This window comes from Pseudophryne corroboree, chromosome 9 (genome assembly GCF_028390025.1).
Source record: "Pseudophryne corroboree isolate aPseCor3 chromosome 9, aPseCor3.hap2, whole genome shotgun sequence".
NCBI classification, from domain to species: Eukaryota; Metazoa; Chordata; class Amphibia; order Anura; family Myobatrachidae; genus Pseudophryne; species Pseudophryne corroboree.
In genome coordinates, this window is record NC_086452.1 from 271,111,254 (window position 1) to 271,128,302 (window position 17,049).

A 17,049-nucleotide genomic window follows, 5' to 3' on the forward strand; every position below is an offset into this window, starting at 1 on the left:
CTTTGCGTCATGTGCTGTTTGTGGAGGGTTTTTTGGAAGGGACATCCTGCGTGACACTGCAGTGCCACTCCTAGATGGGCCCGGTGTTTGTGTCGGCTACTAGGGTCGCTAATCTTACTCACACAGCTACCTCATTGCGCCTCTTTTTTTCTTTGCGTCATGTGCTGTTTGGGGAGGGTTTTTTGGAAGGGCCATCCTGCGTGACACTGCAGTGCCACTCCTAGATGGGCCCGGTGTTTGTGTCGGCCACTAGGGTCGCTTATCTTACTCACACAGCGACCTCGGTGCAAATTTTAGGACTAAAAATAATATTGTGAGGTGTGAGGTATTCAGAATAGACTGAAAATGAGTGGAAATTATGGTTTTTGAGGTTAATAATACTTTGGGATCAAAATGACCGCCAAATTCTATGATTTAAGCTGTTTTTTAGGTTTTTTGGAAAAAAACACCCGAATCCAAAACACACCCGAATCCGACAAAAAAATTCGGTGAGGTTTTGCCAAAACGCGGTCGAACCCAAAACACGGCCGCGGAACCGAACCCAAAACCAAAACACAAAACCCGAAAAATTTCCGGCGCTCATCTCTAGTAGTTTTGTACTTGTAATTCTAATTTCTCCGTATTATGGGCACAATTCTGACCTGGAGGCAGCCGCGCATTCGCACTCAGCGGCCACATCCAGGGGTCTTACACATGCAGTGTCTATAGTGCGTGTGTGCGACCCTTCTAGGAAGGATGCGGCTGCAAGGTGATTGACAGTGGCGGCCGATGGGAGTGCATCAACGTGATGTTTAGTGGCCATGGTCTGGACAACGCAGGCATGTCCGAACCGTTTTTCGGGTGGCTGCTTAATGTCACACGCAGCCACTCCAAGTAGGAAATTGGGCAGGCTGTGTAAGCAGGGGTTGTCCTATAATCAGTGCATTCGAAATTAAATTGAAAATGCATTGTGGGGAGGCACCACACAGTGGTGGCCCCCAGCATGTGATTAAATGGACGCAGATCTTGCTGCTTGTTACAGGTGGGTTAAGTTCGAGGCGACCCAGATGGTTGGATTCCCAGAAAAGTACTTCAACAAATAACTTGAATATATAAATGTGAATTTATTGTATACTTAGCTAAGGTTATTGATCAATTCAGCAGATGTTCAATACAGCAATCTCATTATCATACTCAGGAGCCTCGCCCTCTTCGTCCAGAGGCTGAGTTAGTCAGATCATTCTGGTTCATCCAGGTTGTTTAGGCTGCTTTAACATTAAAAATGTATATCTTATATAGGCTGAAGAACTCCTGAGTAAGCATATTTCATATGTACAAAGTTCATATTAAACAGTAGGGGGCACTGTTGCCTCAATTTTGAGCGTTAGAAATAACAAAAATACTAGAGATGTGCAGCGGGTATTTTTCGTGTTTTGTGTTTTGGTTTTGGATTCTGGTCCGCGGTCATGTTTTGGATCCGGACGCGTTTTGGCAAAACCACCCTTTCGGGTTTTGGATTTGGATGCGTTTTGGATTCGGGTGATTTGCTAAACCTCAATAACAGCTAAAATCATAGAATTTGGGGGTAATTTTGATCCTATAGTGTTATTAAGCTCAATATCCATAATTTCCACTAATTTCCAGTCTATTCTGAACACCTCACACCTCACAATATTATTTTTAGACCTAAAATTTGCACCAAGGTCGCTGGATGACAAAGCTAAGCGACCCAAGTGGGCGGCACAAACACCTGGCCCATCTAGAAGTGGCACTGCAGTGTCAGACAGGATGGCACTTAAAAAAATAGTCCCCAAACAGCACATGATGCAAAGATAAATTAAAAAAGAGGTGCAGGATGGAATTGTCCTTGGGCCCTCCCACCCACCCTTATGTTGTATAAACAGGTCATGCACACTTTAACAAACAAATCATTACAGCGACAGGGTTTGCCACACGACTGTGGCTGAAATGACTGGTTGGTTTGGGCCCCTACCAAAAAAGAAGCAATCAATCTCTCCTTGCACAAACTGGCTCTACAGAGGCAAGATGTCCACCTCATCCTCATCGTCCGATTCCTCACCCCTTTCACTGTGTACATCCTCCTCCTCCTCACAGAGTATTAATTCGTCCCCACTGGAATTCACCAATTCAAAGTACCCTGTGTATTTCCGGAGGCAATTGCTGGTAAATGTCTCCACGGAGGAATTTATAATTAATTTTGATGAACATCATCTTCTCCACATTTTCTGGAAGTAACCTCCTATGCCGATCGCTGACAAGGTGACCGGATGAACTAAACACTATTTTGGAGTACACACTGGGGTGGGGGGGGGGGCAGGGGCAACTTAGGTAAAATAAAGCCTGTTTGTGCAAGGGCCTCCAAATTGCCTCTTTTTCCTGCCAGTATACGTACGGACTGTCTGACATGCCTACTTGGATGCTGTCACTCATATAATCCACCACCATTCTTTCAATGGTGACAGAATCGAATGCAGTGACAGTAGACATGTCAGTAATCGTTGGCAGGTCCTTCAGTACAGACCAGATGTCAGCACTTGCTCCTGACTGCCCTGCATCACCGCCAGCAGGTGGTTTTGGAAATTTTATAATTTCCTGGCAGCTCCAGTGGCGGTAGAAAATGAAGGAGGAGCTGTTGGCGGGTCACGTTCCGCTTGATTTGATAATTGTCTCACCAGCAGGTCTTTGAACATCTGCAGATGTTGCCGGAAAGTGAGATACAACGTAGGCTTTAAACCTAGGATCGAGCACGGTGGCCAAAATGTAGTGCTCTGATATCAACAGATTGACCACCCGTGTATCCTGGTTAAGCGAATGAAGGGCTCCGTCCACAAGTCCCACATGCCTAGCGGAATCGCTCTGTTTTAGCTCCTCCTTCAATCTCTCCAGCTGCTTCTGCAAAAGCCTGATGAGGGGAATGACCTTACTTAGGCTGGCAGTGTCTGAACTGACTTCACATGTGGCAAGTTCAAAGGGTTGGAGAACCTTGCACAACATGAAAATCATTCTCCACTGTGCTTGAGTCAGGTGCATTCCCCCTCCTTTACCTATATCGTAGGCAGATGTATAGGCTTGAATGGCCTTTTGCTGCTCCTCCATCCCCTGAAGCATATAGAGGGTTGAATTCCACCTCGTTACCACCTCTTGCTTCAGCTGATGGCAGGGCATGTTCAGGAGTGTTTGCTGGCACTCCAGTCTTTGGCACGCGGTGGCTGAATGCTGAAAGTGGCCCGCAATTTTTTGGGCCACCGACAGCATCTCCTGCACGCCCCTGTCGTTTTTCAAAAAAATTATGCACCACCAAATTAATTGTATGTGCAAAAACATGGGATGTGCTGGAATTTGCCCACATGTAATGCACGCACAGTATTGGTGGCGTTGTCCGATATCACAAATCTCCAGGAGAGTACAATTGGGGTAAACCATTCTGCGATGATGTTCCTCAGTTTCCGTAAGAGGTTGTCAGCTGTATGCCTCTTATGGAAAGCGGTGATACAAAGCGTAGCCTGCCTAGGAACGAGTTGACGTTTGCGAGATGCTGCTACTGGTGCCACCGCTGTTGTTGCTGTGGGAGGCAATACATCTACCCAGTGGGCTGTCACAGTCATATAGTCCTTAGTCTGCCCTGCTCCACTTGTCCACATGTCCGTGGTTAAGTGTACAGTGGGTACAACTGAATTTTTTATTAGGACACTGAGGACACTTTTTCTGACGTCTGTGTATCGCCTGCCTAGAGAAGTGGAACCTAGATGGGATTTGGTACCTGGGACACACTACCTCATGCAATTCTCTAAGTCCCTGTGAACTAACGGTGGATACCGGACGCACATCTAACACCAATAAAGTTGTCATGTCCTGAGTTATTCGCTTTGCAACAGGATGACTGCTGTGATATTTAATCTTCCTCGCAAAGGACTGTTGGACAGTCAATTGCTTATTGGAAGTAGTACATGTGGTCTTCCGACTTCCCCTCTGGGATGATGATCGATTCCCAGCAGCAACAACAGCAGCGCCAGCAGTACCAGCAGCAGTAGGCATTCCACTCAAGGATCCATCGGAGGAATCCCAGTTAGGAGAGGACTCGTCAGTCTTGCCAGTGACATGGCCTGCAGGACTATTGGCGTTCCTGTCTAAGGAGGAAATTGACATTGAGGGAGTTGGCGGTGTGGTTTGCAGGAGCTTGGGTAGAAGAGGAAGAAGGGATTTAGTTGTCAGAGGACTGCTTCCGCTGTTACATAAAGTTTTTGAAGTTTTAAGGGAGGATGTTCCTAGGTGATTAACATCCTTACCCCTACTTATTACAGTTTGACAAAGGCAACACACGGCTTGACACCTGTTGTCCGCATTTCTGTTGAAATAATTCCACACGAAGAGGTGATTTTTTTTTTGTATTTTGGCCAGGCATGTCAATGGCCTTATTCATCCCACGGACAACAACTGTCTCCCCAGATGCCTGATTTAAACAAACCACATCACCATCAGAATCCTCATTGTCAACTTCCTCCTCAGCGCCAGCAGCACCCATATCCTCATCCTGGTGTACTTCAACAGTGACATCTTCAATTTGAATATCAGGAACTGGACTGTGGGTGCTCCTTCACGCACTTGCAGGGGGCGTGCAAATGGTGGAAGGAGCCACCTCTTCCCGTCCAGTGTTGGGAAGGTCAGGCATCGCAACCGACACAATTGGACTCTCCTTGGGGATTTGTGATTTAGAACGCACAATTCTTTGCTGTGCTTTTGCCAGCGTAACTCTTTTAATTTTTCTAGCGGGTTGATGAGTGCTTCCATCATCATGTGAAGCTGAACCACTAGTCATGAAGAACATAGTTGAGGGCCTTAGCCGTTCCTTGCCACTCTGTGTTGTAAATGGCATATTGGCAAGTTTACGCTTCTCCTCAGACAATTTTAATTTAGATTTTTGGGTCATTTTACTGAACTTTTCCTTTTTGGATTTTACATGCTCTCTACTATGACATTGGGCATCGGCCTTGGCAGACAACTTTGATGGCATTTCATCGTCTCTGCCATGACTAGTGGCAGCAGCTTCAGCACTAGGTGGAAGTGGATCTTGATCTTTCCCTATTTTACCCTCCAAATTTTTGTTCTCCATTTTTTAATGTGTGGAATTATATGCCAGTAATATATCTGGAATTAGACGGCAGTAATGTCTGGGATTAGATACCACTAGATAGATACCAGATACCACTGTGACTGGAATGATGATGACCTATGCACAGTGACAGGACACTACCACAGCACCCTACAGCAGCAAGATGCAGCACAAGACACTGTACTAGTATTAGTAATGTAGTATTAATGAGCACCACAAGACAATGAGCAGTGATACTGAGCACTGATTATACTACTGAGCACTGATACTGAGCACTGGTGATACTACTGAGAACTGACACTGAGCAGCAAAATTAGCACAAGACACTGTACTAGTATTAGTAATGTAGTATTACTGAGCACACCAAGACAATGAGCACTGATACTGAGCACTGATGATACTACTGAGCACTGATACTGAGCAGCACGATTAGCACAAGACACTGTACTAGTATTAGTAATGCAGTGTTACTGAGCACCACAAGACAATGAGCAGTGATACTGAGCACTGATGATACTACTGAGCACTGATACTGAGCAGCACGATTAGCACAAGACACTGTACTAGTATTAGTAATGTAGTATTACTGAGCACACCAAAACAATGAGCACTGATACTGAGCACTGATGATACTACTGAGCACTGATACTGAGCAGCACGATTAGCACAAGACGCTGTACTAGTATTAGTAATGTAGTATTACTGAGCACCACAAGACAATGAGCACTGGATACTGAGCACTGATGATACTACTGAGCACTGATACTGAGCAGCACGATTAGCACAAGACACTGTACTAGTATTAGTAATGCAGTGTTACTGAGCACCACAAGACAATGAGCAGTGATACTGAGCACTGATAATACTACTGTGAGAACTGACACTGAGCAGCAAGATGCAGCACAAGACACTGTACTAGTATTAGTGAGCAGCACAAAAGCACTCTAGAATTGTCACCCCCCCAGATACCACTGTGACTGGAATGATGATGACCAATGCACAGTCACAGGACACTACTACCACAGCACCCTACAGCAGCAAGATGCAGCACAAGAGAGACACTGTACTAGTATTACTGAGTAGCAATAAGCACTGATACTGAGAACTGACACTGAGAGAACGTAGCCACGTCCTCTCTGTACTCTCTACTATGCCCGAGTGAAAATGGCTGCGACGCACGGCTCTTTATGTGGAATCCGAATTTCGCGAGAATCCGACAGCGGGATGATGTTTGGCCTCGTTCGGGTTTTCCGAGTTAGACGGGAACAACCGAGTCAGGCTCGGACCCGTGTTTGACACGTGGAGTTCGGGGTGGTTCGGTTCTCGCCGAACCGAACCCACTCATCTCTAAAAAATACCAATGTGTAACATGGATTATATAGATTAACACACAAGGTGAAATACCATTGTCTCATTATGAACACACAAACATACCAATGTTGACATATGTCCAACTCCAAACACTTGTCTTGTTTTTGTCTGTCTCATATATCCAGATGATGGACATTGCCCTTGCTTGTAAAATATACCTGAAATATACCTGTGTCAGGAATACTGACACACACAGAACATATCCGTTTGTACTATATATATATATATATATATATATATATATATATATTGTTAAAGCTGATTAACTTTTAGGAAGAAAAGCAATACCTTAAATATAGCTGCTCGGGCCGCTGCGACTGCTAAGCGTGTGTGTGTGAAACCCCTAACAGATGCGTACACGTTGCGTGCGCACGCCGTCACGCTGTAAGCAGGGAGTAGCTACACGTGAGGTGGAATACACTTTATAACCCCTAGCAGGAAAGGGACAACGACACCAATTGTATTTAAAAATTTTGGGATCCAACCCACCAACAGTTATTTACTAAAAGGAGGTTGCAACAAGAATACAATTACATAAGAGACACAGGCTACAATCAATGGATACATACATTTGTTCGCCAGCGCCACCCGGTTCCAGTCCTCAGTCTATCTGGAAAGATGACCTTCAGAGAATGTGTTTGACCGCCCAGGCAGCGTGGCTTTTATACATTTGTCCAAATCATGAAACAATGGAATCTGTAATCCCTTCACCCATAGGTCAAAGAGCTGGTCATTTACAGTACAGGAGGGGTCATAGGTTGGTTTGAATAAGTGGGCGATGCCTGTTCCAGGTGCACTTGCAGATGTTATCCACTGGGTTCCTGCCCAATATCAAGAGTACAGTACATACAGTGTGATATTAATATTCTGTTCCTGTGCATAGATATGCGCAGGAGCGTGCTACCTTCTGCAAACTGCTACCGGAATATTGCTCTTAAAATACTGTACAGCTGGATACCAAACACCACCTCCTAACCTAATTCTGTCCCCTCGTATACTGTAAAATCGAATCCCTCTGTTGTTGTACCTTTTAAACAAATGAAACTCGCTGGTGTGGTGCATGTAGGATATGTGTAAATTATGTGCTATGTGAATTAAATATGAGATCTGTCTTTGTGGCTTTTCCATGCGAATGCATATTCTACCATAATTACTCATACCACGTGCTAACACGCAAGACTGCGTGAGCGATTATACGTAGCTTGCGAGTATGCGCACGCACGTCAGAACAAGCACCCACACGGAGGCCATCTGTGTGGTGTTTGTACGTGATGAGTCGGCCTATAATATTTTCGACTTCGACTATATATATATATATATATATATATATATATATATATATATATATATTTCCCTTGTATTAAATAATATAATATACTGTATATTTTCCCCCTTCTTGTCCTATTAAAAACACAATATTATATTCATAACAAACACCGACCACCTTTCTAAAGATATAACATAAAGCACTCATATAATAATCAAATGATGTTAAAAACATGACTTGTGTATATCTGTATGCAACCTGACATGAAATGGGTAACTAGTCCTAACTTCAGTATGTTTACTCATTCTGTTCTTTGTATTTGGTGTTAAAAAACACATGAGAGCATGATCATGATGAGTTTAATAATAGTGAAACTTATATTTGTGTATCACTCCTTACACTGCAGATGCAAGATCTGCATCTATCTCTGAATAACCCCTTATGTATCATATTTTTGATGTCTGTAAAGCAACGTTGAGTCCTACGGGAGAAAAGCGCTATATAAATAAAATTTTTATATTATTAATTTATTTTATTTAAGTATATAAAACTGCAGTTCAAACCAGATTTTTTTTAGACATGGGTGGATAAATGTTATTGGTTGTCCTTTTTTGGCAAGATTAAATACGCTGGAACATGCTGTTTATGCTGCAATTTGGTGCATAAAACTCGCCAAATGACATTGGCAGCGAGTTTGAGGTTAACTCACGAACCATCTGGGAATGTGTGATGGGATATAAAGCTGCACTCTAGCATTCCAGCATATTTCCAGCATGTTTGCTGGAAACACACTAATTATTAAATGGAAAATGAAGCCAGGACTGTTTCTAGCCAATTTGGACCCCAGTGCGAGATTTAGAAATGCCCCTCACCCCAATATATATTTTTTTACAAATTTGATGTGCACGTTCCCGGCAAGGGTGTGTGGCCTTGTTAAAATGGGCGTGGTCTCGCTAAAATGGGTGTGCGGTCTGGCCTGAGAAGACTACCTTACACCCCAGTGTTTGACCCTACACCAACAGATCACGCCCACCACAGGGAAAAAAATAAATTCCACCATATTAAGCCCTACACAGTAATGCTCCCTGCACCATATTATGCCACACACCGCAATGCTCTTGATACATTATGCCCTACAGTAATGTTTCTAATTACTTTTAAATTACCTGCTTGTTGCCAATGGTTTCACGTGCTGGGTGACCTACTGGTTTCCAGGGGTTTCATGCTCTGGAATCCATGCTGGTTGACAGGAGTTTCATGCTCCGGGATCCATGCTGGTTGACAGGGGTTTCATGCTGTGGGACGGGTATCATGATCATTGCCAGAGCTGTGTAATGCCACTTGTGAGGGCTGTGTGTAATGCCAGTTGCCAGGGCTGTGTGTAATGCCAATTGCCAGAGCTTACAAACTGGCGCCATATTCCCAACAATGTATTTTTAAATGGGAATGTAGTCACAGACATTTTATACTGCTATCATTATGCGGAATGGTATAGTCTTTGATAACAGTACCCAAATACGTATAATTCCTTTCCCAGTTCAAACCATATCAGGAATAGATGAAAAAATGTGTCTGATATGCAGAAATTATGATGAAAGCTTGACTCCCAGTCCCTCAACCTTATCACAGCTAGATTAACACTAAAGGAAATCTTAAACTCAGGGTAGCTGTGATAAGGTTGAGGAACTGGGAAAGAGTCAAGTTTTCATCATAATTTCTGCTTATCAGAAAAGTTTTTTAATCTATTCCTGATATGGTTTGTACTGGGAAAGGAATTATATGTATTTGTACTGTTAACAAAGACTATACCATTCCGCATAATGATAGCAGTATAAAATATTTGTGACTACATCCCCATTTTAAAATCCATTGTTGGGAATCCTTACTTAATCGGCTCTGCAGGGACCAGCGCACGGGCTGTGTTTGGCTCCCCCTCCTGCCTAGTTCTTTGGGGGTGGAGTTTTGTGGAATGATCCGGTTGTGTTGTGATGTCACAATGCAACCGCATCATTCTGAGAAACTCCGCCCCCGAACTGAGTACTCGGAAAGAGGAGGGAGGAGGGGGAGCTGTGAAGGGACAAAGTGCTGCGGTGGGCGCTCTGTGCGGTTGCATGGCTCATCCGCCGCAAGAAATGGCATTTAATAAAGCGTAGGATCCCCCACCTCTACACATAACCAGCATTTGTGTTTCTGCCTAAACTGGTATTGGGGATGTCTATTAAACAATAAAGAACAACTTATTTGTGCAAAAATACCTGGAATAGCAGCTAGTGGATACACCAGGGATTTTTCACCAATTTTCCCCAAAACAGACACAAAAGTAAAAGATAATGTATACCCTATCAGCACTTACCCATTATACATTTAGGGGTAAATTTCCTAAGCACCGTGTTCATTCGAGTTGGCTATCACGACCTTCGAAAGAGAGCAGCAGAAGAGCTTGTACTCAGGTGCCCAGTAGAGCAGTCACCTGGAGGTCTCAGGGAGCAGGTTGACGCCCTTCCCACCGGCACCACCCAGCATGCAAGCACACACCAGCTGTCAGTGCTCAGTCATGGGTACTGACTGTCTGAGAGCAGATACGCACAGGCAGACACAGCTGCCTGAGTGCCTGCATCAGAAAAAATAAAAAGCAAATATCGGTCAGCTGCGATGATATAGTGGTGGGCAGGCGGGGTCTCCAGGTACTCTGAAACCCCTGCTGCATGCGCGTATGCATAGCATAGTAAAACCTGTAATTTGTGGCTAAAAACCATGTCTGATGTGTGGCTGTTTGTAAACTGCACTAGAAAACTTCATGCTTAGTAAATTTACCTTGATCTGAACTCCACAGGGTTAAAGACTCACAGGTTTTGTTAATAGTAGAATTGCACTATAGTATTACGTGTATGGGGCAAGTTGGCCTTTCTAAGGTGTGTTAGTAAGCAATTTGCCATAACTTATTAGTACAGTATTGGTAAAAGAAGGAGAACTTTAGTATTTTTACTTTTTAGGCTTAATTGCTCTTATAATGAATGCTAAAAATGTATGTAGAAACTATTTTATTGACTTCCATATGTCCCAAAAACACCTTTTGTCTACCCAATCCTACCAGTCAAGCCCCTTCTGGAAGTAAAAAAAAACCCTAATATACAGAAACACAGTAAGGTTGCGTACCTAATCCATCACAGTACATAGTGGTTGCATGTCCACCCTGCATGTCTGTGTGACAGTCACACCATATATTCTGACACTGATCTAAGGCAGCAAGCCGCTTTAGGCAACTAACAATAGTTTTATGTATACTTTATGGGAAAAGAAGAGGTGGGGAAATACATGTGAGGAACGGATGAAGGCGTTGTCCCTCCTTATTGTATTGAGTGGGTATCATGCAGGCCAATGAGGACAGTGAGCACAGCAGCTTTCCAAGAAGAGAGTGTCTGGAAAATGTATTGCTCTCTCCACTATCCCCCGTCCTCCTAATTCCAAGTGTGTCAAACTACAGCCAGACACCAGTAACTGGACTATGCCCCACTGTAGATCAATAGCCTTGCTGTCCCTTATCTTTATTGCTAAACCACTGATTCATTGTTTCACTTGATAATGGCTTCAGGAACTAAGTTATTGTAAAAGCATTGCATGAAGGCATCACAAATACATGTCTGTTTGTGTTTTTATATTTTTATTTTAAGAAATAACTATCTGAACAAAGGCCGTAAAATAACAGTATTGTCATTGTCCTGTATAACTAAAATTAAATGGTCAATTGAAAATATGAATTATCTATAATAAGACATAACTTTGTAAGCCTCTTAGGGGTAAATTTACTAAAGCATCTAAAACAGAATTGGTGATGCTGCCTATAGCAACCAATCAGATGCTGTCTATCATTTTCTAAAAGGCAATAGAGAAATGATAGACAGCATTTGATTGGATGGTTGCTATGGGCAACATCTCCAATTCTCTGTTTTAGAAGTTTTAGTAAATTTACCCCATAGTCATTCCAAATAAATAGCGAAATAGAGGAGGACACACATTAAATAAAAGCATTGATATATAGCCCTGATTGGAGATGGAATAGGGAAGGTTTACAAAAACATACCATTTAGCAACCATACATGATCTATTCAAAATCAAAATGGAGGGACACAAATACATGTTTATTTATTTATTAACAGATTGTTATATAGCACAGCAAATTCTGTTGCGCTTTACAGTTGCAAACAGTGATAACATAAAACAAAACAATTGGAAACAACAGTGAAAAGTAACAGACAGTCATAGAGGTAGGAAGACCTCGCAAGCTTACTTTTATCTATTTGTTTATCTATCATGAATGTTGTTCTGCAACATGAAACATACTTTTAAAGGTTAATCCTAATACCCTAACAGTCCCGTTTTTTTTTTCAGGACAGTCTCCCTGTCCCACCCGCGGGAAGAAGTGTACCGTGGAGAGGGAGGCAGTTGGGAGGCTCTCTGTCATGCGCACAGTTTCTATTCACAGGAGACAGAGGGACTGGGAGTATGCCAGCAGCTCACTGAGCACTGGGCATGTCCCTTGGTGATGAAAACTGAGAGTGGCTCGTAATTGCAGCACTTCTGTGAAGACACGCCCCCTTTTACATAGCCCACGCTTCCTTTTTAGTCAGGCGTGGCTTCGCCTCGCAAGGGGGTCACACTTTAGACGTCCTCAATGTTGGGAGGTATGCCCACCCTTAATTCTAATCTAATACCCTAACACTAATACCCAAACCAAACCCCTAACCAACTGAAAAGCTTCGCTAGACCTTATGTGAAACTACATTGTTCATTGTAATAGTACGTCGCGCGTGCGCATTGCTATGTATGCGCAGAAGTGCCGTTTTTTTGCCTCATTGCTGCACAGCGAACGAATGCAGCTAGCGATCAACTCGGAATGACCACCTATGTTTCTATGTAAAGGTACCCTTCAATTACTAAGTTAGTGATGTCTTTTCCTCAACATAAGTTTTATATAGGGAAATTCCAGAAATAAATATAAGACTAACAGTAGATTTTGTTTTTGCCTCCTGCGTTTTAGTGGATGGTCCCAAACTCCAAAAGTGAGAACTTACCTTTTCCAGGATTGGTGAAAAAATGAAAACCAAATGTTACCACCTTTGGTGAGTATGTGAGTATAATATACTAATACTTTACAATGGTCCATGTAGATGGTTAGTTACTAAGATACTGAAGTACCAGAACATATCGTGTGAGTTTTAATTTATAAAGATAAATCAATTTGCAATAAGCTTAATTTTAAAAATTAAACTGACAAGGACCACTTAATCTATAATTGGGTAAAAAAAAGTACAGGTTGAGTATCCCATATCCAAATATTCCGAAATACGGAATATTCCGAAATACGGACTTTTTTGAGTGAGAGTGAGATAGTGAAACCTTTGTTTTTTGGTGACTCGATGTACACAAACTTTGTTTAATACACAAAGTTATTAAAATATTGTATTAAATGACCTTCAGGCTGTGTGTATGAGGTGTATATGAAGCATAAATGATTTGTGTGAATGTAGACAGACTTTGTTTAATGCACAAAGTTATAAAAAATATCGGCTAAAATGACTTTCAGGCTGTGTGTATAAGATGTATATGAATCATAAATGCATTCTGTGCTTAGACTTGGGTCCCATCGCCATGATATCTCATTATGGTATGCAATTATTCCAAAATACGGAAAAATCCGATATCCAAAATACCTCTGGTCCCAAGCATTTTGGATAAGGGATACTCAACCTGTATAACATTTACTACTATATACAGTAAATAAAAGTACTAGGAACTAATAAGTAAGGATATTTGAAGTAAAATTATGCTTCACAGAAGAGCATTTTCCAATGCAGCTGAAACTGCCTGCATGTCAAGAAAACACATATGCAAAACAATGTATTCTTTGTGTGAAACTTTTCTAAGTAAAGCCAGGATCCTGTTCTGTGTGAAAAATGCTTTATTAAAATGTTTATTTTTGCAAAGCCAGAAGAGCACAATCTTGCATGAAACAGTGGGCTGATTCTGACTTAGGGCCAGAGCAATGCAAAAGAGGCAAGTTACTCTGTAAAATATGTTGCCCTGAAGATGGGGCAGATATAAAATGTGCAAAGATATGTAGAATTTAGAGGGTTGTATCCGAAATCAAATTTAATGTGGGCTTTACATCAGACCAACTTTCCTCCAACCGTCCAACTGACCAACCGTCAAACTTGTCTGTCCAACTAGAATGCTGCCCCATACACCTTACCAATTTTTTCATCACACCAACCACCTAGTCAACTTTTTCAGATGACCAGCCAACTTCTCTCCAATTTGTGAATTTACAGAAGTAGATGGACAGTGTCTGCCTACTTCTGCATGTTTTGAATAAATATGTCATGCACCAGTCGCAGTTTTGCTAATTTGTAAAACTGCAACTGCTTGCGTTCGCATGCTGGGGGCCGCCCAGCACAGGGCAAGGCCGCCCAGCATACAAATGGCGTCCAGCGATGCAATCGCAATTCAATTGTGATCGCATCACTGAATAAGGGAAGCTCCCCTGCCTCCACAGCCTGCCGAACCCTCCCCTGTTGTTCCAGTCTGTGAAGAAACCAGGTTCCGAATCAGTCAGGCACGGTGGGAGATGAAAAACATACAGTGGTTTATTGAACAGAATGGGTTATAAACAGCTCAGCACACTTCTGTAATCCAATTCCACATGACAATTCCCACTACAAGCTCCTGACAGAACATAACTTCTTAGTCTGGGAGCAGAAAATCTCTCATTCAGCTCTCTGGTTAGCTCTGCTTATACCCCCAGAAGCTTCATATTGAAGGGGTGTGTATGACTTCTTTGTCTTAGGATCTTACAGCATTGGAATACAATGCATATTCTATTCAAGGTGATTACAGCAGCCAGAGAGCCACCATGTCTGGTCTGCTCACTGTTGTACAATAGGGAGTAAACAAAAAGGGACAATTGTACTTTATATGACTGACCCTTTGAGTTTCCACTGTGGTGTTAGTAAACAATAGTAAACTAGGTCTAACACGAATACATTATCTAAAGGGTAACAGATAACATAACACAATTGCATATATTAACAATATTAAGATTGAATTAAACACAATATTGGGTGAGCAGCAATGGACATGTTATAGAAAATGAACAAACAGACGAATTGAATGTATACGGATATGGGTATAAAAAGTACACATTTGATATGGGAAATGAGGCATAGCTATATTAATTGTCACAGACCTCTCATTTACTCACATTCCTCTCCCACTTTTTAGACCCAATGTTGTAGGTAAAGTCTTGAATGTCCAAGCAAGGCTATTGGGAGAATCTAGTAATTCTTTTCTTAGGTTTGGTGAGAGAGTGATTAGCAGTTCAGAAGTTCCTCCAGCACTTTTAAGCCCTGTGCCTGGGCAATACAAACTAGCTGGCACTTTAACCCCACCTGGGTCAAAAGAACTGAGGGCCATGTTTCCTGAAGAGTCTAATAACTGGCCTTTTGGGTCTGGTGGAATTATGGTTAGGAATTTACAATTGTTCAGTTCTTCACCAGATTCCCAATCATATGTCCCTGGTAGCAAATAACTCTGGACCCAAAACATACTTGTAAATGCCTGTACCACTCCCACTCATTCCGTGGACTCCCACCTGAGAACAAGCAAATAGTGGGATGCTGGCTAGAATAGTTTCCCTCCTGGTGGTGCATTACATCCCTCGCCTCTGGCACTTCAGGAGTGGGTATTTTATCTTTGTGTCCCAAACATAAATTTGTCAGTTGCATAAGAACGGCACATGCTGGCGCTCAGCCATGGCTCCAGATACAGTGTGGGGCTCTCCTCCCCCCATCCCCAGATTACATGCCCAAAATATGCCCAATGGCAGTAACATGTTGGGGCTCCTGCCAAAGGCAAATTGAACTTAAGCTTCTGGGAAGTAGCAAAACCCGACAATTTGTCTCTTAACTCTTCCCCGTCAAAAGCCACTTCCACTCTTTCCTCGCATAATTCCCCATGTGGCTGCAGAGTAGCTGACAGTACTGATGGATCCTGTCCAGGTCTTCTCCCTCCGAAGCCAATTCCCTCTCCCCCAAATATAACACTGTGAATTGCTCAGTAGCCAGGACTGGTAAGTGTTCACCTGAGGAATTCCCTTGGAGGTTCTGTTGCTCGAGTGGTGGTAGGGTGACCATTTTGACATCTTCCTCAATGTCTTGCTGGCACTCTGCAATGGTTTTTATATCCTCCAAGCCCGCAAATGGCCAGTTGTAACACAGCTCGGGCTGCTCACAGAGTGTTTCACTGCGACATTCCCCCAGGGAGGAGATAAGGGTTTGCAAGCAGTGCTTCATTGCATCCACTTGGTCAAGGTCAGCCTTCCCCAGTGTAACATACTGGGCAGACAGTTCTTGGCACTCTCTCACTAAGTCCTCATCTTCCATCTCTGCAAAAGGGAAGTTGTAGTGCAGTTCCTCCTGGGATGCCTAGATTGTGGGCACTGCTTTTTGCACTTCAGCGTTAGCCACTTTCTATATAGAACACTGGGTAGCTACTTCCCTTGGGTATGGGAGAAGCTGTTGCAGATGGTGCCTTTCAGCATCAACCCTGCGACACTGGACTCGCCATGCTGGGGTATCCAGGGCCCCCGATCCAATGCCACTTCCTCTGGCTCTGTCCGGGAAAACAATTTACTTCGGACTTGCCTTTCCGTCTCGGTATATTGTATTCTTTGTGTCATTTGGCCACTGTAGCAATCACTTCCTCCCTGAATTCCACCAACTCTGACTCCCCCCAGCAGATTCCATGTGGCTGCTTCACTTCTGCAGTGCATGAACGCATTCTCCAGATGACTCAATTTGTCCTGTATGCTGGATACTCTCCACCTGCTGATTTCCCACTGAGCTTCATTCCAGTTCTCCCAAATGTACTGCATCCTGGTAAATATAAATAACATTTCTCTTATGTCCTAGAGAATGCTGGGGTCCACATTAGTACCATGGGGTATAGACGGGGTCCACCAGGAGCCATTGGCACTTTAAGAGTTTGAGAGTGTGGGCTGGCTCCTCCCTCTATGCCCCTCCTACCAGACTCAGTATAGAAAATGTGCCCGGAGGAGCCGGTAACAGCTAGGGGAGCTCTCAATAGTTTTATTTTTTTGAATAGAGTTTAGGTACAGGGAGGCAGCTGGCAACAGTCTACCTGCTTCATGGGACTAAGGGGGGGGGGGGAGGGGGGAGTAGTGTCTGCCCTAAGGGGTCTGAGCCACTATCTCCTCTGACAGGACACTGAGCTCCTGAGGGGATCG

General features: G+C 43.2%; 1 protein-coding gene across 3 annotated transcripts in view; it reads left to right on the forward strand.

The window, feature by feature from the left end:
* The window catches only part of PRRX1 (paired related homeobox 1), a 442,683-nt gene that overhangs the window by 384,826 nt on the left and 40,808 nt on the right, over positions 1-17,049 (forward strand). Inside the window, exon 4 of one of the 3 annotated variants that reach the window (XM_063940299.1) lies at positions 12,787-12,868. The exons of 1 other annotated variant lie outside the window; for it this stretch is intronic. In XM_063940299.1, coding sequence (XP_063796369.1) covers positions 12,787-12,838 — 52 coding nt within the window. In that variant the 3' untranslated portion in view covers positions 12,839-12,868. Of the gene's footprint in view, positions 1-12,786; positions 12,877-17,049 lie in introns of all 3 variants that reach the window. One more of the 3 variants, XM_063940300.1, reaches the window with a different exon arrangement.